Below are 27,598 nucleotides of genomic sequence, written 5' to 3'. Positions count from 1 at the left end.
AGCACAACACAGACACAAAAACAGAAAAAAATATAACTTAAACTTCTATGAAGTGTCAAAATAAATACACCCTAATACAGAATCATGCATATGTGAATTGCTGCTATTGTGCATGGTTTACAAAGTCTAGAAAAGACACAAGGAGAGAGGAACTAATAATTAACTATCAACAAGCTTATAACCCCTGCTATAAAGTATACCTTATTATAAAGTGGTAGCCTACCGTCCTGACTAACAAGTGAACCCTTTCACCAGTTTGACCCTTCTAACCTAGTGTTATGTAAGTTGTAAATACACTGGCCCTAATTTGTTGAAGTCTGGTCACAGTGAACTCCCAGGTCCTGCCCGCTGGAAAATGTGGGTTAATTGGATGTAGAAGAAAAGCAGGACACAAGCATCATTGTTCTTTGGACAAAAGCATCCTCAGATAATATCATTTGCACCTCTTGCTCACTGCTGGCTCACCTGTATGTGATCAGTGTTAGACAAAGGCAGGTATAGCCCTCCGTTTCTGCACTCACTTTCATGAGTGCAGTTGTGGTTTGCAAGATCATAAATTCAACAAAACTTAAAAAAATGCGTCACCATGTGTCCCACTTTCATGTAGACACGATAATGTCAGACCACGTCTCCAGGTTCTCCTTTGAGCCTGTTGTCTGGCACATGTCAACTAATCACAAGTCAACTTTAATCCACTTCCCCTCACAGAGGATCGCCCTTCTTCTGTCCGCCGTCAAGGCTTAGCTTGGGATAGGTGAGACACAGGCAACAGGCAGCGTCACTTTTCCACTCTCCCTTGCCAGGTAAACCTTCAACCTTCTTTCATCACCAATCTGCAGAGAGAAAGGTAAAGGCTGAACGCTCAGGCTTTGTTTCTGTGGTTCTACAGTAAAAGCCTCTGAGTAGCTTCATAGTAGCAGCAGGGTAAAGGAGTGCAGAGGGACGCTGATCTGTGGAGGAATGTTACTGTGCTCACAATGACCAACTGTTGGACTGTTTGGGATTGTCAAGGCTCCTCGGTGACAGGAAGGCAGGGCTCTCTGTGGACGATGAACCGCTACACCATGCTGAAGCAGCTGGGGGATGGCACGTATGGAAGTGTGGTCCTGGGCAAGAGCAATGACACTGGGGAGCTGGTGGCCATAAAGAGGTAAGTGTAGCTCCAGTAAACATGCCAGGGACTTACTGTGTTGTTTTGTCTCGAAGCATTAAGCTGATTAAACTCAGAGCGACTGCTCCAAGGTGCTTCACAGCTCTAGACTCAAATACGTTGCATCGTGACATCATAAAAGAAAATGTTTGAGTCAAAGTTTTGCCTTGGTCTGCACCATGTGTAGCCATTTTATAGTTAATAAGCTCCTGGAATGACAAGGTTTAGGAAAATTTGAAGACTAACAGAATACTTATCTGTCATTATTATTGGAATTATTACAGTGTTGTGCTTTCCTAACCTCTTTCTTTGAACATAGAGCACATTTTAAGGATGAGCTGTTTAAGATCTTTGGCAAGAAATTAATAATGAATGTTTCACGAGGCTCCGCCAGGCACTGTTTGTAAATGTAAGGTTATAGTGCAAGCTGATACTACAGATGACAGTGAAAGGAGTGAAAGTACACCACAGAGTGTGGCCCCTGGAGTATGGGAAGACGGAAGGTTAAAACAAGTTACACATGTAAAACATATCAATAAAGGGATGCAACATTTTATGGAGAGAATGCTCTCAAAAGTTTTAGACAGTGCCTTCTGACATTTGTGTTAAATGAAAACTAAAATTGCTACAAAATAACTAATATAGGAGTAAACCAGAGTCAGATGGCTTTGTATTATATAAATTCTAGGCACTTTATCCTACCATTTTAAAGGCTTTTTGTGCCATTTTGTGTGGCTGTCAATGTGAAAAGTTGCTCTAGGCTGTCTTTATTAGCTCATGCTATCAGGTTAAATATAACAGTTGGAATACACGGTAAAGATATCATGATAATTGCACTGAAACATTTCATATGTTTTAAAGATAATTAGAGATGTGAGTTTTGTTTTAGAGGTCTAGGACAAGGCCAATTACATTTCATATTACTGTCAACACTTATCAGACATATGCAAATTTGTTTTTCTCAACAGGATGAAGAGGAAGTTTTATTCTTGGGATGAGTGCCTGAATCTAAGAGAGGTGAAGGTGAGAACTCTGCAGTCAGACAAGATATCACCACTAGCTGATACAGTAGCTTTACACACAGTAGGCTACATTAACGATAATATGTACCAGCCATGACAACACTATTGTTGCGCTGTTGTTTTCACCTTGTGTGTGCGTGTGTGTGTGTCTGTGTGTCCTGGTGGCACCTAATGTAGAGGGAACTACCAAAGAAGCCATTTTGGGTTTCTGTTTCTGTTTCTTTTGTCATCACAATAGTGTCACAACTTGTGCTAGATGCAGTCACAAAACTTTACAGGTGTGTGGTTGAGATAAAACATGAAGGCTGAGATCGGACTTGGGTGTGGTCCGAGTAAGGGTGCTGGAAGTAGGGGGATAGGAAATGGGGAAGGGGTTGTTTGCTTCCCATTTGTTGTCTCTGGCCGACCATGTCCGGGTGGTCTTTATTTGGCAATATTATCATTTCAAACAATCAGTCTTTCCGCCTGTAAAATCCTGCTGTTGTTTTGGAATATTCATATATTGAAGTTATGAAGTAAAGCTGTAAGGACAGAAACTGATATCTAATATAATTTGTTTGACAAGTATAGTTTTTTTGTGCTACTATTGAAGGCCCTACCATTGCTGTTTTAAGCACTGCACTGCACTGGTATAGCACCTTTCTAGTCTTCATGACCACTCAAGCAGTTTTACACTACTGAGTCACGTTCACCCAGAGACACACACATTCACACACTGGTGGCTGAGGCTTCCATTCACACGCTGTCACACACCAATGGAACAGCCATCGGGGGCATTTCGGATTCAGCATCTTGCCCAAGGATACTTCAACATGCGGACTGGAGGAGCCAGGGATCAAAATCCTACTTCCAATTGGTGGACGACCTGTTCTACCTCTAAGCCACTGCGTCCCCAGTAGCTCGGTCCATAGGGACTTGGCTTGGGAACCAGGGAGTTGCCGATTCAAGTCCCCGTACAGACCAAGTACGGAGCGTGGACTGGTAGCTGGAGAGGTGCCAGTTTCCCTCCTGGGCACTGCCGAGGTGCCCTTGAGCAAGGCACTGAACCCCCAACTGCTCGGGGTGCCCGTCTATGGCAGCCCACACGCTCTGATATCTCTCCATTTAGTGTATGTATGGGTCCTGTTTATTTATTTTATTTATGCCTTTATTTTAACAGGGAGGTCCATTGAGAGCAAGCTCTCTTTTTCAAGGACGCCCTGCATTGAGCACAATTCAAAATACAGGTCACAACACATCAATGCAATACAAGAGTACATAAGTGTAAAGTGCCAAATATAATAGTAAACCAGACTAAGAATTAGTCTACGATTAAGAAGTTAAAAAGTTCAGAATATATATCACAACACATAATGCAGTAAACGAGTACAGTAATATAAAATGCCGAATAAAATAGACAGAATTTGTGCAGACAGTTTGTGCATGTGTGTGTATTTCCGGCCTGTGTGTGTATGACGAGTGAAAAAATAGAATTTCCCCTCAGGGATTTATAAAGTATGTTTTCTTATTCTTCATATAAACATGGGGTATATTAAGATATTATTGAAGAGTTTGTTATAAATAAGCTAAGTTATAAAGTTATTGGCCAAACTTGAGTCTTAACTTAGCTTTGACAATGAAAACATGACAATACATGAGGAAGATGTCAGCTTCACAATGTTTTCCTGTCATTTTTAATTCTGTTGCACTGCATGATGAATTACAAACTTCATAAACTGCTCTAGTTAGCCAGAAAGTTTTAGATGAACCCTACCTGAGTCTGTGTATGGAAACACACTGACAATAAGGAGTGTGAAACATTTTGGCAACTTAAACCACATTATTCTTGGCATGTACTGGTTTTTGTAAATGAGCCTTTTGGAGATATATGAAGAAGCTAATTTCAGACACTGTGTCGAGGCATTTGAGGTAACGTACTTACATAATGAGCTGATTCTTGATGATTCTGTTGTTTATGTGTCTCCTTAATACTTTGTGTTATCAGTCACTAAAGAAGCTGAACCATGCCAATGTGGTGAAACTGAGAGAAGTCATCAGAGAAAACGACTATCTCTACTTTGTCTTTGAGTACATGAAAGAAAACCTCTATCAGCTCATGAAAGAAAGGTAAGAACACATCACACAGCCTTTTTTATTTTTACCAGCTGTGTAGTTATTTTTGTGATACAATTCAGCAGTGTGTTTTTTTATTACCATTCAGAATGTAAGAATTATTTGGGTCAGCCTGAGTCATCATGTGTTGGTCTTCATTTTTGCAGAAACAAGTTGTTCCCTGAGTCAGTCGTCAGAAACATTACATTTCAGATATTACAGGGACTGTCTTTTATTCATAATCATGGTAGGTGACTTCCAGCAAAGCATTTCAGTACAAACTAAAGAAAACCTGACTCTGCTGTCTTCTCTGTCTTATAAAACGATGTGTTATCAAGCTGTCAGCACTGTCCTGGTATAAATAGTTTATAACTGAGTAAACATTAAACAACATATCTAAATCTGAGAAGTATATGAATGCTGGACAGTTGATACGACATCAGGCATCAAAGGATTTTCTCCAGCCAAAAATGACTCACTTCTCCTGTGAGAAGAGGAGGTGTGAGTGGTACCAAAGCTGAACTGAACAAGTTTTTCTCTCCTCTATCAGCACTGTTTTTAGTGCTCGTGGGTGCAAGTGTCATTCCCACTTCAATAAGGCATGATTGTTTGCATCGTGTGTGTGGTTTTTTTTTTCTTCATCATCTCTTTCTTTCTTTTGTCTCTTACCACTTTTGCCGCTGCCAGAGAAGATAAGATGTTTTCTGAAAATGAGATAAGGAACATTCTGTTCCAAGTGTTGTCTGGCTTAGCATTTGTGCACAAGCACGGTAAGAGACTCCTCCTGTCTTTTGCTTTTCCTCTCCACTTCCGTAAAGGCTTGTCTGTGCTTTATCAGGTTAAAACATCTTTTTTTTTCAGAGATGTTTTAATTCTGTGTTTCAGATCTTTAAAAAAAATGAAATTGTGATATTCATAGATAGAAAGTGATGTCATTATTAGTAGTAAAAGTGGTGCTGGCTGTGATAGTAGCAGAAACTTAGAGGCAGTGTTTAGCCTAGATAAACAGCAGCATCAGCGCAGGTTTACTTGACTGTCTCGTGTTTTTCAGGGTATTTCCATCGTGATATGAAACCAGAGAACTTGCTCTGCATGGGCCCAGAGCTGGTTAAGATCGCTGATTTTGGACTTGCCAGAGAAATACGCTCACAGCCACCGTACACTGATTACGTGTCTACAAGATGGTGAGACTGAATTTATCTACAAGATAAAATCAGAGCAATGTACGAGTCATTCCTGTAGATGATCAACATAACAAGCGTTGTTGATTTGTAGTCTGACCTGAATCGACGTTTGACTCACAGTAACACCTGCTGTAATACCACTTACTTTAAAAAGACGCTTAGATTAAATTGATACTGACTGCAGAAAAGTAAATCCATTCAAGAGATGGAAGACAAACTGAATAGACAGAGGATAATCAATGTTGAGATTAATGGGGCTAATTTGGCTAATGTCCTCTATTTATACTACACAACACCATTAATTTATTACTTCTACTAATGTCAACTAGCTATCCCGTTTTAGGACATTGAACCTAGATGAAAAGCCTTCCCATGTCCTCAATAAAGCTGTACAAATGAACAAATCATCTGAGGAGTTCAGTAATCCCAACATACATTTAGAAAATTCAACAACATACTCTCCCTTGTAAAGCCTTGAATTTGATCCTTTAATACAGTGGTTCTCAAATGGTGTGCAGTGATGCCAATCAAGGTGTGCCGTGGGATTTTGTGATAACCACACATTATTATTGCAATATTCACCTGAGCCCATACAAAAAGTTACAAATTAATTTTAAATTGACTGGATCAGTATATTGTGGGCACCCATTTCCTAATTAAGAGGCAAATTCTACTTTACACTTTATGGGCACTTTACAGGGAACCTATTTGTCACCGGTTGTGTATGGGAATTACTGGTGTGTAGTGTAAATTACAGCAAAGCACCAGCAAAGATGACCTACCACCAAAAGAAAAGAGAAGTAGACAGTATCATGAAAGCTGTTTTTTCTTATTTTTATTGTCTTATGTCGTGATAAGGGTGATAAAGCAAGTTATATAAGCTGTTGTACACAAAAACAGGTGTGCCCTGAGATTTCAACTTGCCCGCTGGTGTGGCTTTGGCACAAAAAGTTTGAAAACCACTGCCTTTATCCACCGGCTCTCTACCTGTGGTCCCGACCCTCACTTGGGGTCGCCTGAGCTTGATGGGGGTCGGGAGATCCTCTTGATTTTAAGAGGTGTATAGAAACCTTTTAAAAATATATACAGTTGGCCTTTATCTCAGCATTTTATCCATTTCTGCCAATAAAACTAAATGAAATTGTCAATTTTAAGATTTAGATTATTATTCAAGATATAAAGTTCTAGGAAAAACCTTGCAGGATAAGAGCACAAAGACCTAAACTAAACCTTTATTCACAGAGCCTTCACTCTACACCAGCCTTGTCCTGCATTAGAAAAATAGTAATTAAAACAACCAAAGAGCTAACAGAACAATGGCCAAAGATCAGGGAGATCAAAACATTGAATCTGTCAAAAAGAAGCCCATAAAGTATGTATAACTGTTTAAAACAAACATGATATAGAGAACTGTATTAAACATTTCTATTAATATCAGGAAAATCTTGATGATGTAATATTCACAGGAAATAATCTGCTCAAAATGCATCCAAATCTCTAATTTTACACAAACTTCCTGCAGTTATTGCGTTTACTATTTTACAGTGTGCTAGTTGTTCTATATTTTTGTTGTGATATGTTGAATATTATATGAAATATCCATACAATTTGTTATCCTGTTAGGGGTCATGGAGGAGCTGGAGCCTATCCCAGGTGACATTGGACGAGGGCAGGGTACATCCTGGACAAGTTACCAGACTATCACAGGGCTGATGCATAGAGACAGACAACCATTCACACTCACATTCACACCTACGGCCAATTTAGAGTCACCAATTAACCTGCATGTCTTTGGACTGTGGGAGGAAGTCAGAGTAACCCACGCTGACATGGGGAGAACATGTCACTAATCTTTCATGGTTCGAACCCCCATCCTCTTGCTGTGAGGCGAAAATGCTAACCACTGCACCACGAGCCGCCTAAAGTCTTAAAATGTACAATGAAATAAAGGGAAAGTTTGTTAATTGAACAACAGATAGTACTGGAATATAGCATGGATGTAAAAGGAATGCTGACCAAAAAAGCAAGAGTACAGTTAAATCACTAAATGTAAATGTTCCATTTATTTTTGTTACAGGTACCGAGCCCCAGAGGTTCTACTAAAATCTAACTCCTACAGCTCACCCATTGACATCTGGGCTGTGGGATGCATCATGGCGGAGCTTTACACACTTAGACCTCTATTCCCCGGCAACAGCGAGGTGGACGAAATCTTCAAGATCTGTCAGGTGCTGGGAACGCTGAAGAAGGTGAATCATCAAAACAGGGTGTCAAATGTTGTGGCTCTGCTGTCGACATGAATGTATCTTTAAAATCGTGTCTCTCACCACTTCAGTCAGCCTGGCCTGAGGGCTTCAACCTGGCCACCTCGATGAACTTCCGCTTCCCAAAGTGCGTCGCCACCAGCCTCAGATCCCTGATCCCTAACGCCAGCAACGAGGCGATCACACTGATGAAAGACATGCTGCAGTGGGATCCTGAGAAAAGACCAAGTGCTGCTCAGGTACATTTTAAAACCTATTCAGTCTGAGCATACACTGGTTGGAATAAACCTACAAAGACTACAGTGAAGACGACTGACTAATGTGGAGGTGACAGTGTTTGCAGAGGGACACAAGTCCTTTGGTGAATGCTTTTATCCAGAGCACCTTGAGTGCAGCTATTTTTAGTCTGGGAGGCCCAAGTGGGAATCAATCAGCTTACCCTTGGCAGTTACTGTAATACCAAATTTGGTATCTGTGTGAACGACTGAGCCAATGCACGTCCACAGACTGCAGACACATAGCATTATTAAAACATTTTAACTGCTGCTGAATCTTGAAAACGCAAAAAAAGAAGTTTCCAGTGCTCCACATATTTACCTCCGCCAAGGTGGTTATGTTTTTAGTTCGGTATGTTTGTCAGCAGGATTACAGAATAACTACGAGCCCGATTTTAATGGAACTTGGTGGAAGGGTGTAGCATGAGCCAAGGAAGAACCTGTTCAATTTTGAAGCAGATCTGAATCACGGGGCAGATACATGAATGATTTTTCAAATTCATTAACAGTGTGTGATGGGGCATTTGGCCCTGGCATAATAGATGCTAATAAATCTTAAAATCCAATAGATGGTAGTAAAGTTCAATAGTGGCAAAACAGCCAATCGTAAAATAAGATAAATCCAATATCATAATCAACATTCATCAGTAACAGTAATCCTCTGGGGTAGCCTAAAAATGTTGCTGCTCAAAGTTCACACAGAAAGCAGTTGTTATGGAGCACACTGCAACAGTGGTTTCACAGGAGTCATGTTAAGTGTGTAAAATATTTCCAATTTAGAAATACATAATAAATGCACAGCTGAGATTATAAGGTTTCAGCTTGGCACAACCATATTTTGACATCATTCCAATAGTTTAGGAAATATATACAGACATATATTTTGGTTGCACTGGCAGATTTGCATATCATAGAAGACTGGACTATTTGCCTTGGCAGAGGTCTGCACTCTTCGACTGCCCTTCTAGTAATGTAACTCGTTTTACATTTCCCTTTACATATCCCATATCCTGTACCCACTGACTTATTTTTATGTTTTTGTCTGTGCTTTCACTGTGATATGGCTCAATAGTTTTTATTACTGTGAAACTTTACACATTTTGACAAATTAACGCCTGTCTAAACTAGAGGCCTAATCTGCTTGCCAAGCAGTTCATCTTTTTTTCACAGAAAATCTTCAGATGTATAAAAGTGGGTTGTTGGCTACCTCTAATTATGTGTCCATTCCTTGATTACCCTGTTAGTTATTTATACTCCTTTACTCCATAAGGGTCCTCAGATAAAAAGAATGACAAGTTTTTCTCATAAAAATTATCTAAGTTGTGTGTATTGTTTTAACAGAATGATGTGGTGTTGTGTCAGTACGCAAGGTGCCATAATCCTCTCTGATGCCCCATCTGTCAGAGCTAGATCAAATGAATGATTTATAATTGTTATATTATCTGAAGCCTAATTTATATACAAGTAATATTCATACTGGTTTACATAAACAATTTGATTGTATTTCCCAATCTCTGCTGAGCTTTTGTGTGAAAGGAATTAAAAGCCCTTCCTACAGTATATAGACGCTTGTCCCAAATATAGGCCTGTTGATTTCAGTGATTTAAGCAAATGATAGCCCGAGCTATTAATTGACGTTTTACAGTAGGCTATATGCATCACATTTTTATGTATATTCCTCCCTTAATTAATTTTTTTTATGCTGCAAGCTTCTCATTAGTGGAAAATCTAAATCTTGAGCCTGAGCATGAACTAAAAATAGGATGTCTACGGGTATAAATGAGTTACATTTAACACTTTTAAAGACCTTTTTAATACCACTTTAAGTGAAATGTAAGACCAAACTTACCATGGAAATACACATCAAGTGAAAATGTAGTCTTTCCTAGAGAAAAACACTGATGTCAGTTCAAATTGAACAGTATGGTCAAATGACACTAATGATACTCTCTCTGCTTTCTGCTCTGCACAACTACGCTAATGAGCAGGCTAGCAAGTCCTTAGCTTAACGATGCAAACTCAGTGTGTAATCTGAATGCACAGATGGGGCAAAAACAGGGGCATACAGGTGTTTTGTAGAAGTCCATTCCCTTCTTAAAATGATGTTTCCTGTAGTGCCAACGCTAAAAAACCTTACAGTAACCTTACTAAAAACATCTTAAATCCAATCCAATCCAAATTATGACAGTTTAGTACTTTTCAGGGCTTTTTTAAGGGCCTGCATCCACCCTGTAAAAAGAAGATTATTCATGGTTTGGTTTTTCCAGGCTCTACGGTATCCATACTTCCATGTCGGCCAGGCGCTTGGTGCTCCTCTGATGTATTTGGAGCAGCACAAGGCTCAGACAAAGATGTCCGAGGCAGCCGCAGAAACAAAGCCCCTGTCCCTCTGTAAGATGGACCCAGAGTTTGGTGAGCCAAGTAGGACACAGCTCTGCAGCCAAACTTCTCACCAGCCCCTTCAGCAGATCCTTCTACCTCAGGACAACATGGAGCCAAGCACAAAACAAGCACTGTGTTCCAGCACGCTGACAGAGGGGCAACAGGAACCTCTCAGCCTGGTGAAAAACAGGCAACCGGTGAGCTGGCAGGCTGTAGGTGTCACTCAAGTGCAGATTCTAAATGTCAGATTGGGACCCTCTGGGGACTTACAGAACTTTTTTGTTCTGTTTGTTCATTTTGTAGCCTACAAGAGCAGCACCCACAGGAGCAGAGAACAGCATATCTAGGGTGAGGACAGGACGTCGAAGATGGGGCCAGACGTCTTTCAAATCCGTCGACAGCTGGGACGATAGTGAAGACACAGACACTGGAGTCTCCATCTCCAAAAAACCTACCATCAGCTCTGTGAAGGACAGGGCACTGGGCGGGCCCAGCTGTCGGTTAGACCTCTTCATTTAATGTAAAAGATGTGTTTTCATTCCTGTTTTGAAAAGAAAAAATACAATAACAAGTTTCTGTCCAGATTTCCAGAGTCAAAGAGCAACACAGGAGCAAAGGTGCCGAGCAGCAGCGGGCTGAACAGAGCTGACTCCACCTTGTCTGCCAAGCAGCACTACCTCCGCCAGTCCAGATATCTGCCTGGTGAGAAAACATGATCTACTGAATCACAAAAATCACATGAACGGTTCCCATGCCCTCTGGAAAAACTTTTGGGTTCATCCACTCCCAAAGGAGTTTTTTTTTTGTGAGATTAAAAAGTGGCATCTCTGCCTAAAACCAGTGACAGAAGATTAAATACCAACAGAAACATTATGAGATCTGGGTGAATTGTTGTGTAGGCTCAGGTACAGTGAGTTCATTCTGACTTTCTCCTTTTCAGGCATAAATCCTAAAAACAACTCATCAGTAGGACGTCAGGCAGTCGGCAGAAACCTGTGGGGCAGCTCGTCTTTAACCAGAGGAAAGGTGCCGGAGTTTCCACTGGATAAAGGTAAGAAAGACTCGAGGACAAATGTGAGGATGTTTATATGTAGCACTGATATCTGTTTTGAAAAGCAGGTGTGAGCAGTTTCCTGGGTTTGAGGAGTTCACAGAGTAAAAGAGTCAGTGAAAAATCACATGATTAAAGTAATTTAAATTACTAGATAATATGCTGATGCAGTGTCAGTGAGGGAAAAAACTTCTTTAGGTCTCTTGACATGGGCTACATATTTTTGTAAAGCAAATTTACCTTGTTTTGGTGCTTTATGGCAGTGGTTCTCAAACTTTTTCAATAATGTACCCCCTTTAAATATTTTTTCAGCCAAGTACTTGCTGACTAGTGCAAAACATTTTTGGTAGAAATACACAGTGAACACACATGATTGCATTTCTTGCAGCAGTTAACAGTTGCATTGAAAAGAGTAATGCTGAATACAAAATGTGGTTTATTGGGTGTACAGTTGCATTTACATTTTAATTTAACTTATTATAGTATAATTATATTAGGAATCAGATAGGAATTTTTAGAGAATGTGTATTTATAAAAAAAATCTCACATACCCCCTGCAGTACTCCAAAGTACCCCTGGGGGTACCTGTACTGCCATTTGAGGGAATGCCGTATGGGAATTAATCTAAGACCCTGGTGTAAGTTTTCTGGTTCTTCTCACCGCATGCAGCAAACATCTCATCTAATTTTTGAAGCACTGTACTGATGCTTTTTTTGAGAATACAATTTGGGAGACATTCAAGTTCTACAAAGTTATTGGTATTGGTAAATATAGTTTTGAAACTACTGCAGATAATTACAGCATCACAGTGGTGAAAAGATCAGTGTAACGTGCACGTATTGATTTCTGTTTATGAGAGTATGAAGCAGCCGGAGCAAAAATTATATAGTGTATATCGCTTTCAGTCACCACAGTGGATCAAAAGGCTTGGGACAGAGTCATTCCTATATAAATGCTGTTTAAATAATTAGCGTGTAGTCAAGTAGTCTGCTTACAGTGTTCATTTGGGTTTTTTTCATACAGCTACAACTCAGCTACTCCCAGCTGACTACATGAGGCTGGTGCTGCGTGCACATTTAAAATATGACAAGAAAAAGAAAGTCATTTTATCTCAATGAAAAACAGTCTCCTTCAAGCTTAGAACAAACTGACAAAAATGAGTCAATGAGGTACAGCGGTGAAACTTGGGTCTTCCTCAGGCTACCTTGTGTAGTCCACTCAAAAAATGTGTAACAGTCATGGCTGCTGGTGATGGAGACAGAAAATGAACGTGGAGAAAGCACCTGTGGCTGAAGCCGCTCTCGTCAGGTGGACTGATAATAAAGCTGTCCTGTGTTTTTAACAAACAATAAAATTCGGTGAATACAGAAGCTTTCCATTTTATTACTTCATAATGATGTAATAAATATACAAATGTCACTTAGTAATCTGAAATGAAAAAAAATCCATAGTAATAATCATTCTCTTATAGTAAAATTCAGATTATTTTCTGATCATTGTGTTGTTTTCCTCCTCTCTTCGTTCTATGTTGTGGTTTTAGACAATAGTCTTTCTAAACCACCAGATAAACGGCCTCTGAAAGAAAAGACCCTGGAGGATCTTGATCTCTCCAAAGGTATCTCTAAAATTTAGGAGCAGGTCACCGAATTAAAGGTGGTGTTTGTGACTTATGATGGTGTTTCTACCTTACTGTCATTTGGAGATAATTGACATTGTTGAAATTTCAAGATGAGGCAAATAAATTGACCTCTAAGTAATGATTTAAGAGAAGTGGTTTACATCTCATTCTTCACTATCCTCTCCAGACTCCTTCATGAGCAACTCCAACCACCCAAACAAGACACACACGTCATCGTTTCAGAAGACTGAAACAGGAGCAGCTCGACAGAGGGTTACACTGGCACCAATAGGAGGGACCTCTGCTGGTGAGAACTTTTTATTTCTTGCACAGAATAATGGTTGAGTCAGATGGTTCCTGGAAACTTAATTCATTGTGTCTTGAGAACAGTAGTGAGTACATGTCCTTAACTTTCTCTACAGTCATACTTGAGCAAAAACGCCCCCTGGTGTTAGAAAGAAGTCAATGTCCTCCTTAAAGATATGAGAGTCTGTCCCTGATGATGAAGTATTCAAGGATTTTGTAGGCAGTACTTTCAGACACTGACATGATGGATCTGTTCAGTATCATGTCTTTTAACCTTTTTTATGTATTGCCTTTTTGTGACTCTAGTTGACCTGAGAGTTGAGTCTAAAATCAAATCATCCAAGAGCAAGACCTCCTCAAATAAACTGTCACTCTCAAATGAAGGTAAAGACAAAAATCATCACTATGAGAACAACATATGCAGCTCGATGTGTCTTCCTGATTTCATCCTAAACGCACTTTCCTTCTCTCTTACTACGATCTCCCAGAATACGAAGGGTGGAAGAGCAGATCTCTGAATCCTCACATCATGGGGCCCAGCGCTACAGGGAGGAACACGTTTCCAAGGAGCACAAACATCCAACCAGTGCACGGACGGGTGGACTGGACTGCCAAATACGGAGGCCACCAGTAGCACAGCAGTCTGCTCTGCTCCACCAGTGACTCATGGGAAAAAGATCCCACTACACTTTTGCCAGGAAAGACAGACTTCAGAGAAGTGTTTCCTGCTAGTCTGTCGTTACATTTGTTATGCTATTTATATTGTTTAAGTGTCTCATAAATTCTACTGTCAGAATTTTTTTAAATAATAGAGTAAAAAATGAATTTAAGTACACCTTTTTTATCAAGTGGGTGAATTTATTATTTTACAGCAGTAGATATACATTTACAAAATTAAAAAAACATCACCTAACTGTACCCTTGTACCCTTTCCTCTAAAAAATATTTTATATTACATTTTTTTTTATACAGAATCAGACTATAATAGAAAACTGCATTGAGGGAATGTTTGTGAATGAACAGCATGTGGGAGCATTTTTTTATGTCAAAAATATGTACAGACACACAGAAAGAGTACATATATGTGTATTTTCAAGTTGTATGTGTTTTCTTTAGCATCCCAGTGATGATCTTCACCAGCATCAGTCCACTGAAAAGAAACATTTATATAGTAAATGTGATAATTGTCTGTTTGTCTCAGGTCAGTAAATGCAAAGGTCTACAATCTACACTGGCGCAGTAGCATCTGACAATAAAAGAAAATATGTCTTACCTTGCTAAAGTCATTAAACCAGCTGGCATGAACTTCCACGAGTTGAGAAATCGCAGTCCCATCACCACGGCCAGTGTCCCCGAGGTGCCTGCAGGGAAACAGTTGTTGTCGTGTTTATGAAAGCTGCAGTTGGACTGTCACACTTTGACAAACTAAACTTGCTCACCAAGTGAAAGCCAGACATTCTTGGGATTTTGAGATGCCAGATAAGCACCGACTGCAGCCAGCAGGCCAAAAAGGAGCCCTGCAGCCAGAGAGGTGACGCTGCCTGCGGAGGAAACACAGCTGGGTTTTATTTTGAACTGTTTAATTATATTTGGTGCATTTTTTTTCTCAACTCTCCATTTTTGACCTAAAAAACTAATTATCTACATTTTATTTGCAGAATTATACTGTATGTACACTAAGATGCCAGTTTATTAGGGACAACTAGCTATAAGACATCATCCCTGCAGAAGAAAAATCAATCTTCATTAAGGTTATAATATCCAGCTTTGTTTAAACTGATTTAGAGAGGTGTTGTGTCAATGTCATGATCATTTTGGAGGATTTTGTGGTTAAACTGAGAAGTGTTTCTTATATTTATACACCTTACTTATTTCAATGAGGTCAGACTAAATAATGAAAACACTTGTTAGTATAATTCAATACAATTCAAAAGCACCCCAAATTTAAATGTCCTAAATGACCACAAAGTTCAATTTAGACTTTAAGCAAAACTGAACATTATAACCTTCATGAAGGTTGGGTTTATTGCAATTGGTCAATTGATAATTAAGTCATATTTCATGCAGCATTGCAGCAGCTGTGAGGGTTTACTGCTTTTCCTTTATAAAATCATTTTATGTAATATTTTTTTAATTCTATAATATTGGTACTGTATGAACCAAACAATCAACTGAATAATCAAGTAAATAATTAGATGATGAATTCACAATGAAAGTATTTATTATCATTACATTAGTTTGAGTCCTGTACATAATAGTTAACAATGAGCTCCATCTCATACAACTACAGCAGTAAAATGCTGTTTTTATATTAATGTATGAGTGATAATATTAAAGTACAACAGTAACGGAGGCATTTTTATACTTTTAAAATACCTGAAGTACATTTTTCTGATATGACTTACACACTTTTACTCAAGAAACATTTTCAATTTGTACTTTGAAGTACGGAAAGTCTCTGAATAACATTATTTCCTCCACCACTGTTATATCTAAACACAAACTATGTTGGTATGTGTCTCTCCTACCTGCTTTAACATAACCCATGATTCCTCCTGCTGACACCAGAGCAGCATAGGTGAACCCAATCCAGTCTACAGCCATGTCAGGAGACCACAAACCTGCTGCTGTAAATCACACTTTATTTTAAAACAAACTGTCAACAGCTGAACAATTACAAAATAGCGATAAAGTGTCTGCCAATCATTGTGCTATTAAAATATTACCAAAAACGTATGAAAACGAGCCCTACCTGAATTTGAGAACAAGCTTGGCACACAACTTCCGCACCCTGACCATATCACTTCCGGTATACTACGGCGCTTTCAGAATAAAAGTACGTAACTATTTTTCATTATTTTTAACTGATTATTTCTCATTAGTTTTGAACAGAGCCAAACGAAACACGTGGTGTCTCAAACCCGACTCATGACGATCATACCACCAAGAAATCAAATATATATATCCCTCAGAACATACAATATGCAGCTGTGGTTTATCGCCTCCCTGTGGTCACCATGAGTAAATGCATGTGACAATGAAACTCAAGCTAAAAAAAAAAACTGTTCATGGATTATAAAACATTTTTATTGTTGGCTGTGTCATTTCTATTGTCATTTCTCTTCTTTTCAATGTTGACTGCCAAATATATTCACAAAGTCTGTTCTTAAAAGGCTGTAGCAATCACAAAAAGCACATGCATATGTGACCAAGTATAAAACAGTCCATGAATGAAAAAACAGATTTATTATTTTCCAATTTATTTTCCAGTGCCCTTTTTCTTCTTTTTGGGTTTGCTCTCGTCTTCCAGAATGACTTCTTCTGCTGCGATTCGGACTCTCTTCGTCTTTGAAAGCTCCTGAGTGAGCTCTGTGGACAGGAGTGAACAGAGGGAGTGTGTTACACAGAAGTTAAACCACAAGGCTCCTTATTCTAGTAAGAGAAAGCTGAACCACCTACAGTGCATCCCTATCAACATGGAAACTAAAAAGACCAAAATCACCAGCCTCAGTATAACATCTAATATCTACAGATATAGACGTGCCATGATTATGACATGCAACAACAGTCAGTGTTTTCAGGACCTTCAGATGTTGTTGCCCGAGCTGCTGGTTCGTCAGTGATCTGCTGCACTGATGAAGGTTTCCACACAGCCAGGCACGTCAGTCTGGCCATTGTGTTCACTTCCCCAAGGAGAGAGGGAGACTCGACCTCCTGTTGGACAGTAAGAGTACATTGCTAGATCAGGTAACAACAATGTCACTTTGCTAATCTTTGCTTTTATTATAACAGGTTTTATTATGTCAGAAATTTTCACTACTTATCTGACTATATCTGCATATCTTATTGTAGTTATTATTGCTTGAACTTTATTACTCTGATTTGCTGAGTAGATACAGTATGTAAATTGGTCGTTGTTTTAAAACATACACTGCTGCTGCAAATTCAGTGTTGTTGAATTTAAATGTTCATATATAACACTATAGACGTGCCTCTTTTAGATGGAGTTTCCACATTTTGATGAATCCGTCGTTTGAAGCCGTCACCAGCACGCAGTAATCCTCCATCATGAAACTGTCAACTGCTTTCACTCTGAAATCACAAGAGGATATAAATTTCTCTGTCCTCATCATCAGTAATGTATGCTTAGAAATGCAACTCAAAATACTTTAAATACATGAATCTGCAAAATAAAAAACACTATGAATTTACCTGGTTTCATGAGCCTTAAACTCACACACCCATGTCTCTTTTCCTACGTCACATAACCTCACAATTTCATCGTCCCCTGCGACGGCCAGAATGGAGTTCTGAAAAACAAGCAGGATTACAACATCTATGTTAAGTGCAACTTCTACATTTTTCAACCTATTCTCCCCATGTTTTGTGTCTAAGTGACTAATGGGAACAACAGTTTTTGAACGTGGTCAAGTATTGAGCCACAACGCCGCAGCTGGCAGCCACAAAATGCTGCGATGCAATCCTTCTGGACAAAATGCACCATCAATTTATGTCAACTAAAAGTGTTTGTTTTGCCACTGGCAGGTCCAGATTGTTATTATAAGGGTCTGACAGCATTATGCAAAGGACTCAAACATTTTTCTTACATTTTCGCTCAACCTGACTGTTTGTTTTTGTGTCTGTCCAAGGCTCACTCAATGAGAAGCCTTGCTGCAGCGCTCTCTCTCAATACTGGACCAATTAAAAAAATAGTTGTACCCATAAGTCACTTAGAAACAAATACACGGGAAAACAGGGTTCAGGGTGAAAAACTACAAAATTTCCCCTTAAAATTACAGGGTTTGTTTTGTTGATGTTGCTTATTACTGAAGCGCAACAAGCTCTATATCACATATACAGTAAATGTCATTGTAAATGCAGCTTTTGTCAGAACTCACATTTAAGAACTTAACAGATGAGATCCTCTTGGGGTTTTTGACTGTTCCTGTCACAGAGGCTGTCTCCAGGTCGTAGATGCTCACTGTGTCATTCACCACGGTCACATATTTATCTCCATCTGGAGACCATCTGACAATGTGTGCATCTGTGTAAAGCATTGAGAAATAAAGGTTGAACTCATTTCAGACATACTTCTGTTGCTAAAAGAACTTAAACAGAACATTTCCTTCACTTCACAGTCCAAGAAAACGCTTACTCTGTTTTATGTTTTTGATGAAGGCCGATCGTCCGTTAGTCAGATTCCATGTTCTACAAGAAAAAAAAAGACACAACAATCATTTTTGATTCCCTGTTAAACTAATCATCTGCCTGACAGAGTTTCCATCAGAGCTGTGAATTTTACCTGAGAGTCTTATCTGTCCCAACTGAAAGTGCAAGTTTTCCAGACGGATGGACGGACAGCGATGTGACATGACCACTGAGGAAAACAACAGCATTAAGCAAGTTACTTCACTTCGTCCCATCAAACAAAAAATACATGTCAACAATCACACAAACAAAATCAACTCAGTGCTTCTGCAGCATCTCTCTCTCTCTCTGTGCTTACTGGTGAGCTTTGATGGATTTGAGACATTCCCACTTCTTTGTGCTCCACACACATATGAGTCCATCTTCTCCTCCGCTCAGTAAATGAGACGCCCCATAAAACTCCAGGCAGGTGATGGTACCTGTGTAATAGATGGAGGTTTGGGTCATGTGTACTTATATTTGATTTTATGATAACTGCACTATTTCATGTTTTATTTCTTGTGTCTGGGATTCTCATTTTTACCTTTTTTTTTAATTTATTTTTTTAAATAGTAATAGTAGCATTATCGGAGGGAGCCTGAGACAAAAAAATTCACTGCCAACAACTGCTAACTGTCCATATATACTCCCTCACTGCCGATTCCTTCATACTCCCATGTAGAAAGTTTAATTACTTCACATGAATATCACCACAGGCCACAGACAATGTTAGACATCCATAGGAAGGCCCTGTGGGGAGATCTTGGTGCCACTGATCCACAGCTACTTGTCAGCATGCATACTTTGATGCCAAACAGAAGTCACTCACCGTCATGATGCAGCAGAGCTCCGTGTTCAGTCCTCTTCTTCATGTCATAAAGCTGTATGGTCTCATCTTTGCTTCCTGTGACAACAAACCTCTCACTGGCTGCAGCAGCTGATATGGATGCAGTGTGGGCGTGATGTGTGAAGTCTGCCGTGGCTGTCCACTCCTGCATGACAAACAAAAACACGTGAAACGACTGGAAATAATGGACACTTTGCAATAAGTGAAATGCTGACCTTATACACAACTACAGAATAAGACACTCAAACGTACCTTCTCATCCGTTTTCACTCGGTAACCAAAGGCGATCTGCTCGTAGCTCCCAGCAATCAGCTCCAGTACAGCTGCCATGCTGCCACTTGGTCAGGGGGCTAGGCTAGCCGGCTAGTTAGCTTTTAAACTTTACCTCTTCCTATCGCCTGGGTTGAGCAACAGCTAATAACAGCTAGTAACAGTCCAAGCAGAGACCTACACGAGAAACACCGCGACTATAAATAACGTGAACAACGTGGTGAACCTATTTAAACATGACTATCGACTTGCTACTTTTGACAAACCCACTCCAAATCCAAAACAACGTGTGCGGCTGGTGCGCATGCGCAATAATCTACTTCCCTCCATTTGGTGGGTGGTGGTTTTCAAAATAAAAGGCAGTGGTGTGAAAACATTTGCGTTTTTGAGCCAGGCATTTTTGATGCTGATTTATATACTTTAACGATGTGTAACGTTATAAGCGTGTACTATCTGTAAGCCTCAAAACAAACAAACAAACAAATAAACAAATAAAAAGCCCCCCCCAAAAAAAAGCCAAAAAATAAAAAATAAAAATAATCTCAAAATTGGACAAGGACCTTGTAAAAAACATATTCTTGGCCTCATTTCGAGGAGTTACGATGCTGTGAGAAAAATTAAATGACTGTTCAATAGTAAATGACAATGAATGAGACTGAAGCCTGCCACCGCAATAATTAGTTATATAATAATTGAGAAAAGCTTTAGTCTATCAACTTAAATTTGCATTTAAACTACATAAAAATACAGCACAATTAGCTTTTGTTAATAGGCTATTTCCTAATATGTCTTTGAACAATGGAATACTTTGGGGTTTATGGTTAGGGTTAGGGGTCTAGAGTTACAACATTTAACTTTATATTAATAAATCATATGAACCCATAATCCTAACCTTGGTTATAACAACTCGTCAGATCTTTTATAATTTCCCAACAGAATATTTTAGTTCAGAGAGCCCAGGGTCTTCATGTTAGATGCTGTTTCCAGCAAAATAGTCTCATTTTTTGTTCATTTGCTTGAACTCAGGTTACAGAAATACAATTGAACAACTGTTTGTAATTAATGTTTTTAAGACAAAGCATCGATTAAAAATCAATGCATGTTTAATAATCAGCTGATCTCTATGAATACCAAACTTTACTCACAGTAAGCCCATTGTCCATTCTGTATTACTCTACTACGACCACAGGATGAGCCCCGCCCATCTAATGACAGAGGGGAGGGGCGAGGGCGCTATGTGTCTCATGATTGGCTGGTTCCGTTGTACACATCATGATTGACGCCTTAGATAACAGTCCGCAACTACAGTTTTTCAGAGGATGAGAAGTCTTAGTGAATTCCTCCACTGATCAGAATCATGGCAAGAAGGTAAGGTTTGGATTATAGATAATAGAGATACACCAAGATAAGTTAAGTTTAAAAATCTGTCTTCAGTTCTTGTTTTGTGCAAGTGTGGAGGACACATTTTCAGCCACTTTTAAACCCGAGGCGTTCAACCAAGACAGAAATATTTGGTGTAAACATAAGCCAAAGTGTAACATGATACGTCTCATGGTTGTTTTTAATGGAAATGTCGAGAAAAAATTAAAGGTTAGCAGGTTTTATTTCTTAAATACAAATGTCCATCTGGTTCAGACCAACCAACAGCTGCTATCAGTGCAGAGTACAGTCAGTACAGTGGATATCTGCATGTTGTGTGTTTGTATTTGTTTGTGTGTGAGTGCTGCAGGGTCTGGTAGTGATTAGGGGGGGGGTTGTATTATACAACAACAGGACAGGACCAGACTAGAAACAAATAGCCTCTGCTGCAGTCAAAGTGTGAAGCTGTTCTCCCTTGTGATATTCAACTGAAGCCTGACTAAATTAAGAACAGAGAAGTTTCTGTACTGTTATGTGCTCCTTCCTGTCATTTGCTTCTTAGTCAACTTTTTTTTCCCCCTGAATGTGTCAAACATCTGCTCAGTTTATATGACAGGAAGGGAGGGACAGTTATTTTTGATACTTGCAATGGCATTGTCACAGACAACGCACAGTGATCAGGGGACGGAGCAGACACAAAGGCTTTAAACTCATAAAAGCATCTGATCATGGTGTCATATTAAACAACCCTGAATCATATTTCTTTGGCCAAGTTTTAATAGCACCCATAAAAACAGCATCTGGAAGGTGCGTGTATCTCAAGTTACAACCTACCTCAAAGCCATGCAGTTGTAACCTAATGATGGAGGCGTGGTTCCTTTATGGAGCTATGGTGTTCCCTACTAGTATATCGATTTCTTCTGCAAGCATTGTGTTGTCTATAAAAGGTGCAAGACAGGTCCCCTTGTACAGTGCAACAAGCTCATCCTGTGGCTCTCTGGATAATACCTGATAAACTTGTTTCAAACTGGACTGTCAACATGTTTCCTGTCATTTTGGCCATGTACGTACAGTATAACATCTGGAGGTTAAGGGTCAGCTCACCTAAATCACTGAAGAATACAGTGTCCCCATAGTTGTGTGGTGATAGGGTAAAAAGTAATTGTATTATTTGATTTTTAGGCCACAGAAATCGCAGAACTTCTGCAAATAAAACTAGACTACAGTGTCTGCAAGGGGAAGTACCACTAAGGAGAAGGAGGAATAATGTTTTTTAGTGGTTTTTAAATAAATGCAGCCACAATATGATCCCAGCATTTGAAACATCCTTTTGTTTAATCAAGAGCTAAGCAACTCAAAAATGTGTAGGATATTGTATATTTTAAGGGTCACCTCTCACACTGACTGTTTTGTTCATGTTTTCCATTTAGGTACATCATTATAGGTATCCAGATGCATGTGTTAATGCTGAATAATCAGCCCTACATTAAAACTTATCACCTACAAATGCTTTAATTTGCATTTTTCTCATAGATTCTTGCTTGAAGCCTGTGCAGCTGTTATCATTTTTGCTCTCATCTATGTTGTAGCTCCACTCTCTCGCACTTTAATGCTTTTATGTTATTTATTTTTACTGCTTTGACCACCTGACTCTACCTCTGCTACATGGCCACAGCTCCTGCTGGTCATGTTTTGTCGACGCTTTGGAACGTATCTTCTTCACTACAAGGTCACCGGTTGTCATTCATGTGTTGTACTCATATGTGACGATATATTTTTCTCTTTATTGGGCCTTAAGTGAAGGACTTGTCTTGGTATGTTGCAGCAACTTCCTGTTAACTACAGTTATCTGGATGAATTAATCAGGCAGCACACTGTCATAAAAGGGTGCCGATGAGGGGGAGGTTTCCTGAACGACACTATTTGGTTGGTTTAACTGGTTGATTTAATCAGTGGTGGTAGAACAAGAGACGTCTTTCAAACTCATGCTGGCTGTGGAAAACAAACATCTTCTTCTTCTTTAATCCCCCCCCCCCCAGGAAAACTAATCATTTCTGCATATGGAGAAAATATTTTGATCTTATTTAACCCAAAGAACAGGCTTTTTTCCCAGAAGACATTTAGCTGCTTCCATTTCAGGGTCCTATTTTTGTGCAAGTTTCCTTTTGTCACACTGGTGTCTTACTGGGACTCTTCAATGGAATGAATCATCATTAATGTTATTAGTACCATGTGATTTTCCCCGTGTAACAAGTCAACAAGTCAAAATGTCTGCTGTCAAAAAAAAGCCTTTTCTCTCTTTCTTGGATATCTTTATAACTTTGACCAGATTCCAAAATGTGTATGTTACAATGTTTTATCACAGTAAACAGTCCAACCAGGAGCTCACTGAGGTGCTGAACGACCTCTGGCGCCTGGATACAAACCGTCTCAAGCCGGGGACTGATTACATAATTTCCCTCCAGGTCAGCACCACAAGTCTGCCTTCATTGCCTCTCTGCAATGCAAAACACTCTGTCAGAGATACATGCAGTACACGCAAACCCCACAGAGTTACATGCTGATGTCTGTCTGTGTATTTGTGTGTGTTGTGTTCAGGGGAGGGCAGGTTATGTGGCTCAGGGCAGCAACTATGCCAGAGACAGGGCCAGGGCCCCACTCTTCACATATGTCAATGAAGACAAACTCAAGAGCATCGAGACATACTTACGTAAGTATCAGTGCATGTACTCCATTAAACTCTTTCTTTTGCTAAAACCACCTTTAACAAGCGTGTTTTTTAAAATGCAGATTTCGTCAACTTGCTGGACAACTATGAGATGTCCACGGGTGTAGCAGAGACGGTGACGTCAGAGGAGCTTCAAGAGAACAGGCTCTTCATTGATTCCATCGTGGAGACCGAACTCATGAAGGTGCAGTGGCTGTGAGAGAGAGGGAGCCCATCTCTTTAACACATCTATCGTCACAATCAAACAGCACACACTGATCCTACACAGCAGCTGTTCACACTCCTGGTTACCTCCCAAAATGCTGACAGAGATTCAAGCTGTATTCCACTCTGTGACACTTTTATAACCATTTAGTTTCAGGCCAAATCCGTCAGCAGACTCTATAAAAGTTTTTCTCAACATGATATCTCACATAAGAATGAATGCTTAAATGAAATGTGCACATAACATGCACCCAAACTTCCAGCTACAGACTGCACAAAGGAGTTTACATTCAGTACAGTAGATTGGTAGAATGCATTCAACTGTATACCATATGCCAGTGGTTCCCAACTTGTGGGTCGGGGTCCAAAATTGGGTGGAGAGTCCATTCTGAATGGACCACAAGTGACTCAGAAACATGTCAAGTTTGTAAAAAACAAACTGTATTTTTAAGTACAGTGAATCTCCAGCACAGAGTTTTTATTTTGAGGTGCCATTTCCTGCTATAGATTGACTGAATAAAGGACAGCTACTTGACAGAGACAGCAAACTAGCTTGAGTACAAGGCCAAATACAAGCATGATGCTGAATGTATTAATCAGAATCATAAATACTTTATTGATCATTTACTTTATTGTGAAACAAGTACAGAGAAAGCTAAGCTAAGCTAAAGCTAATCAGGAGCACCTGCAACAGGCTGCATGCACAGTCAACACATGCGTACTAAACTGAGTGGACCTAATGAGAAATCTAGACCCCCTGGCTGGACCAGTTGGGAACCACTGCCATATGCTATCACATATAAAAATGCCATACTGTAACTTCTCTTTCATACATTACACTTTTTTGTGTGTGTTGTGCATCCTTATTATCTCCACCAGGCGTATCGGAATGCACCTAAGAATCGATTATTTCTCTCACCCCTAGTGGTAACCAGTATATGAGCCCAGTGCAGGGTAGCAATGATTTGCTAGCCAGTAGGACACACACACACAGAGACACATATGCACTAACATGCACCTGCGGCCAGACTGGCTACCACAACAAGAAACAGAGAAGCTCAGATTACAGCACACACAGAGGGAGTGTGACTTCATTCTCTTGCTCCACTATATCTTCACACAGGAAGCTGTTTTCTGCTGTATTAATGCTCTGAATGTTGTACAGAGCTCCTTTAATAGCTGCTCTAGCTGCTTTATAATATTAATAAAAACAACAAAGTTACAAAGTACTTAACACGGTTGATCCTGGAAAAAACAATGCAGAATTCAAGCAAATAAAATGAGGCAATTTCAAGAAACACAAGATAGAAATAATAAAAATAATGGAATGAGATGTATATAAAATAAGCAGTGTGCTAAAACTAATAAAAGGCTTTTTTGAACAGAGACCTTTTAAGAAGCGATTTAAAAGATGTCACTAATTCAGTAAGCCTCAGAAAAGCCCAGTCACCTTTTGTTTTTAGCCAGGACTGAGGAACAGCCAATAGAGCGCTGCCTGAGGATCTCGGCCTGCGACCCAACAGGGCAGCAGCATCTCAGCAATGTAGCCGGGGGCTAAGCCATGAATTGCTTTAAAAGTGATCAGTAAAATCTTAAAATCAATTCTAAAACTGACTGGTAACCAGTGAAGAGAGGTTAAAACAGGGCTGATATGGTCATGTTTTCTAGTGTGAGATAAAAGCCGAGCAGCTGCATTTTGTACCAGCTGAAGTCGTGAGAGCTGCTTTATTACAAGATCCTCCTCAGGGAGTTTGCTCAGCTGTCATGGGTATGTAGATGTTCAAATATCTGTTTTTCTGACCATTTTTAAGACTTCTTGTTCATATTGCCTTAAAAGTTCGAAACATTTTTACTATTCCCAAGCTTGAACTGTCATCATACTGTTTTCTCTTTATAGTGTGCTCACAAGTATCTGGTCAAGAAGGGGCAGTCGTCATCAGACCCTGGACAGTTCAAGAGACAGCTGTACGACATCTGGTTCCGCCTCTACCACAGGGACAGAAATGGAGGGTGAGTTTCAAAGTAACAGCAGGGGGAGCTACTGCAGTGTAGAGAGATGTGATACTAGAGGTGAGCAGAGAGCGCACAGGTTTAATCATCTACAGAATAACTGGTGGAAGTCAACCTTGACTGTTTTCTGCTGCTGAATAAACTGGCATGGAGACAGATGAATATTTTTCTCAAGAATCAAAAAGGAATCTAAATTTTTACATGAATAAATACAGCGATACAACAACGATACATTTGTTTGTTACACTGAAAAAACTCTTAAAATTGCATGCATATAATATTCAGCTGCTTCTGTAAAGAAGGGTTTCAGGTGGTGTTACATTGAGTGCTTTCATTTGGTATCTAGGCAGCAATGCAAACACAGTAGATTAGAGGAAATAAAATTCTAATCTCAGATGACTGAGGTCATACATGGAGACTCAATAAGCCTGTCTTTGAAACTTATTGTTGTTGTTTTTTTTTATCACAGAGAGGATTCCTGTGGCTTTGAACATGTGTTTGTGGGAGAGACCAAGTACGGCCAGGAGATTATGGGTCTCCACAACTGGGTTCAGTTCTACCTGCAGGAGAAACACAACCATGTTGACTACAAAGGCTACAAAGCAAGAGACAACAAAGATACAGTAAGACAACACTTTGTTACCATGTGCATTATGAAGATCCTCAACACACTAAACACCTAATAAATTATGTATGTATGATTGTTTTACAGCCTGATGAAGATGACCACGTCCTGAATCTGCAGTTCAGTTGGAAAGGCCTGGTGAAGCCGGTCGGTGGCTGTTTCATTGGTGTCAGCCCAGAGTTTGAGGTGGCTCTCTTCACCATCATCTTCCTCATGTCGAATGAGAAGGTGACGTCTGTGGTGGTGAAAGTGGACGAGTACGTGCTGGAGCTGGTTGTCTATCGGCACGGGAGATCCATCGGCACGTCCTACCCTAAACTGCTCAGCAGCAACCACAGAGATCTGTAATATCACTACATCTGAGCTGTCAGCTGTCATGTAAACATTTATATTTACAGTTTAACAATATGTGTTACACTTTCATTTTGTACCTATGCAGTATAATCCTAAGACAAATCCAGATCAGGTTCTCTTTGCACTAAATGTCAGGCTCAAAGTGTCAATAATGAGCAAAGTTTTCAGCCTAAACCTCCTGATCTGGATTGATATCATGGAAGGAATATAACTTTTTATTAATCATTTTACATGTTATTCTGTATACTGTTATTGAGTAAAAAAAATACTCTGGTTACAAAGTAGTGCTGTCATTTTTATCCTGTAATGTTCATGTAATTAGGCCAGATATTTCACAATATTTAGAGAGATAATACAAAATTAAGTATAGTTAGATTCTGTGTTTCTGATAGCTACAAAGTGTGGTCTCTTTTGCCTTGATTTTAGTCTGTCAGGTAGACTTCCTTTCAAGCAACATAAAAATCAAAGAGTAAACTCTGATAAAATCATGTCATCAAAAGCTGAAATGAATGAAAGTTCCAGTTTTTACCATAAGTCATTGTCACCTAAAGTATTATTTCTGATTACACATAAATGTAGCACAGAAACAATTATTTGGCAGCTGTACCATGACCTGACTAATTGGGCAACAACAGACTGTGAAGAAGATAAAACAAAGTGCTTGATGCAGC

General features: G+C 39.5%; 4 protein-coding genes and 1 long non-coding RNA gene across 7 annotated transcripts; 2 read left to right on the top strand and 3 right to left on the bottom strand.

Moving 5' to 3' along the window:
• Window positions 1-698: 698 nt before the first annotated feature.
• LOC144465086 (uncharacterized) lies at window positions 699-7,893 on the bottom strand. Its single transcript, XR_013492432.1, has 3 exons — window positions 7,775-7,893; window positions 7,572-7,687; window positions 699-833 (listed from the first exon to the last, which is right to left on the bottom strand). It is a non-coding gene; the product is annotated as an uncharacterized LOC144465086 (long non-coding RNA).
• Window positions 828-14,615, top strand: LOC117271383 (serine/threonine-protein kinase MAK-like). The gene is made up of 15 exons (XM_033649506.2): window positions 828-1,150; window positions 2,119-2,173; window positions 4,157-4,278; window positions 4,951-5,033; window positions 5,315-5,447; window positions 7,525-7,696; window positions 7,783-7,950; window positions 10,254-10,565; window positions 10,672-10,868; window positions 10,952-11,070; window positions 11,309-11,419; window positions 12,960-13,034; window positions 13,225-13,344; window positions 13,650-13,727; window positions 13,832-14,615. The coding sequence occupies exons 1-15, from the start codon at window positions 978-980 to the stop codon at window positions 13,975-13,977; spliced, it is 2,064 nt and encodes a 687-aa protein (XP_033505397.2). The 5' UTR covers window positions 828-977; the 3' UTR covers window positions 13,978-14,615.
• On the bottom strand, window positions 14,203-16,288 carry LOC117271385 (transmembrane protein 14C-like). 3 transcript variants are annotated; one of them, XM_033649510.2, is made up of 5 exons: window positions 16,096-16,288; window positions 15,872-15,982; window positions 14,783-14,884; window positions 14,617-14,704; window positions 14,203-14,493 (listed from the first exon to the last, which is right to left on the bottom strand). In XM_033649510.2, the coding sequence occupies exons 2-5, from the start codon at window positions 15,945-15,947 to the stop codon at window positions 14,436-14,438; spliced, it is 324 nt and encodes a 107-aa protein (XP_033505401.1). In that variant the 5' UTR covers window positions 15,948-15,982; window positions 16,096-16,288; the 3' UTR covers window positions 14,203-14,435. The 3 variants fall into 3 exon arrangements, with proteins under 3 accessions (XP_033505401.1, XP_033505400.1, XP_033505399.1); XM_033649509.2 differs by having other exon boundaries at window positions 15,872-15,967; XM_033649508.2 differs by having other exon boundaries at window positions 14,205-14,493; window positions 15,872-15,970.
• A 124-nt stretch (window positions 16,289-16,412) lies between these two features.
• pak1ip1 (PAK1 interacting protein 1) lies at window positions 16,413-19,957 on the bottom strand. The gene is made up of 10 exons (XM_033649507.2): window positions 19,630-19,957; window positions 19,360-19,522; window positions 18,850-18,970; window positions 18,646-18,720; window positions 18,499-18,551; window positions 18,242-18,387; window positions 17,556-17,653; window positions 17,336-17,435; window positions 16,928-17,057; window positions 16,413-16,712 (listed from the first exon to the last, which is right to left on the bottom strand). Exons 1-10 carry the CDS (start codon window positions 19,705-19,707, stop codon window positions 16,603-16,605), a joined length of 1,074 nt encoding a protein of 357 aa, XP_033505398.1. The 5' UTR covers window positions 19,708-19,957; the 3' UTR covers window positions 16,413-16,602.
• A 955-nt stretch (window positions 19,958-20,912) lies between these two features.
• Window positions 20,913-27,208, top strand: LOC117271556 (uridylate-specific endoribonuclease C-like). Its single transcript, XM_033649812.2, has 7 exons — window positions 20,913-21,015; window positions 23,372-23,471; window positions 23,605-23,716; window positions 23,797-23,918; window positions 25,836-25,948; window positions 26,418-26,571; window positions 26,661-27,208. The coding sequence occupies exons 1-7, from the start codon at window positions 21,005-21,007 to the stop codon at window positions 26,919-26,921; spliced, it is 873 nt and encodes a 290-aa protein (XP_033505703.2). The 5' UTR covers window positions 20,913-21,004; the 3' UTR covers window positions 26,922-27,208.
• The last annotated feature ends 390 nt before the right edge of the window (window positions 27,209-27,598 follow it).

The sequence above is a fragment of the Epinephelus lanceolatus genome, chromosome 12 (assembly GCF_041903045.1).
Source record: "Epinephelus lanceolatus isolate andai-2023 chromosome 12, ASM4190304v1, whole genome shotgun sequence".
Taxonomy (NCBI): Eukaryota; Metazoa; Chordata; class Actinopteri; order Perciformes; family Serranidae; genus Epinephelus; species Epinephelus lanceolatus.
The sequence above is the reverse complement of the archived record's forward strand: the minus strand, read 5'-3'. Positions and strand labels throughout refer to the sequence as shown.